The following is a 1,371-nucleotide window of genomic DNA, read 5'->3' as shown; positions in this document are numbered from 1 at the left end:
CCCTCCTCTACACCTACAGATGGTATATTCCATTTACGTCATCCGCTTTGCCGAGGAACACTCGAAAATCGGAGAATCGACCGGGATTTCGGAGAAGAAGTTTTCATGCGAGAGGGAACATGTCGACTGCAACACGGCTCTGTCTACTGGTGCCGCTTCTCGTCTTCTATTCAGGTGGGTGCGGCGAGCAAGTTCTGTTGTGTACTTTTGTCAAGATTTACGTCCTGTTCTACAGATTATAACGTTACATGTGGGTCAATCATGTGTGAAACAAAGGGGTGAGGGTTTGAGCCTAGCTACTGACCACCGTAACGATACATTCAGTAGCGTAGACACTTGGCAGCAAGGCGATATCAACAATGCATTGTAGATGTGCCCAAACCCAAGCAATTTATTCTGTGTGTATGTATAAGGGTACAGGCTCGATAGAGAGACATGAACAGATGCATAGATTTATATATAGCTATTTTGGCCACTGGCTGAACGCGTGACAGAAATATGGGCCTGCGATTTAATCTGCTCCCCTTGTGTGTTATGGTAACCGGGCTCTGTAATCAGAATACACTATTAAAGGCTGGATATCACACTAAAACATAGACTACTATATATGCTAATTCCGTCGGGAATTTTCAAGACTGAACGTTAGAAACGCCGTCATAACAGGCCCATCTGAATATTCGCAAGATTTCCCCACTCGCGATAGCGTAATACCCACACAGCCTCAGTCAGTGTCGGAGTGAAACAAGGAAATAAAAAGGCGTGTTTCGGATGAAACATCCTGTGGCGTTCTAATTCTATACTGACAGGAAAAGGAAGCAAACTCATACTTGTCACTACGTTCTTAACCAGCCTTTATGACCGTGGGACATGTTTGGCCACTACGGTCTAGATCTGTGATACAATAACCCAGGTCATGTTTCCGTGTGTGATACGCCGGGTCATGTTAGGTCATGTTACGGTGGGCACACATTCGTGTATGCATTTGTGCTCTAACCTTCGTCCAAAACTTTCCTTCTGAAGGCCGTACCTCAAGGTATTCTCTACTGAACTCATTGGATTCTTGAAAAGAATCCTAATATTACTCAGTGAGGAGGTTGCCTGCGGTCACTTCGGTGAAAGTCCGGCTGATCAAAGATAAAGCCTAGCCAGTGACGTTATACATAGCTTTATATAACGTCCTTGGCCTACCTGACCAAAGATAGCTGTGTCGACGTCGATCCTAACTCACAGACCTTCTTCAAAGTACTCATTTTATGTTGGAGTGCCATAATGTTAGTCCGTACGTACCCCCTTAAGGACGGAATGATGAAAAGTTATCCGTGACAGTATATTATAACGTTACATGAACGTTAGCGGTCGTAACAATGTGAA

The 1,371-nt window shown here is 44.5% G+C and overlaps 1 protein-coding gene across 1 annotated transcript in view; it reads left to right on the top strand.

Moving 5' to 3' along the window:
- The window catches only part of LOC118413156 (pancreatic triacylglycerol lipase-like), a 9,219-nt gene continuing 7,848 nt past the window's right edge, over positions 1 to 1,371 (top strand). The window contains exon 1 of the mRNA XM_035816349.1: positions 1 to 174. Coding sequence (XP_035672242.1) covers positions 120 to 174 — 55 coding nt within the window. The 5' untranslated portion in view covers positions 1 to 119. The remainder of the gene's footprint in view (positions 175 to 1,371) is intronic.

Source organism: Branchiostoma floridae, chromosome 4 (genome assembly GCF_000003815.2).
Source record: "Branchiostoma floridae strain S238N-H82 chromosome 4, Bfl_VNyyK, whole genome shotgun sequence".
In the NCBI taxonomy this organism is placed as follows: Eukaryota; Metazoa; Chordata; class Leptocardii; order Amphioxiformes; family Branchiostomatidae; genus Branchiostoma; species Branchiostoma floridae.
Note: the sequence above shows the minus strand (reverse complement) of the source record. Positions and strands in the feature narration are given on the sequence as shown.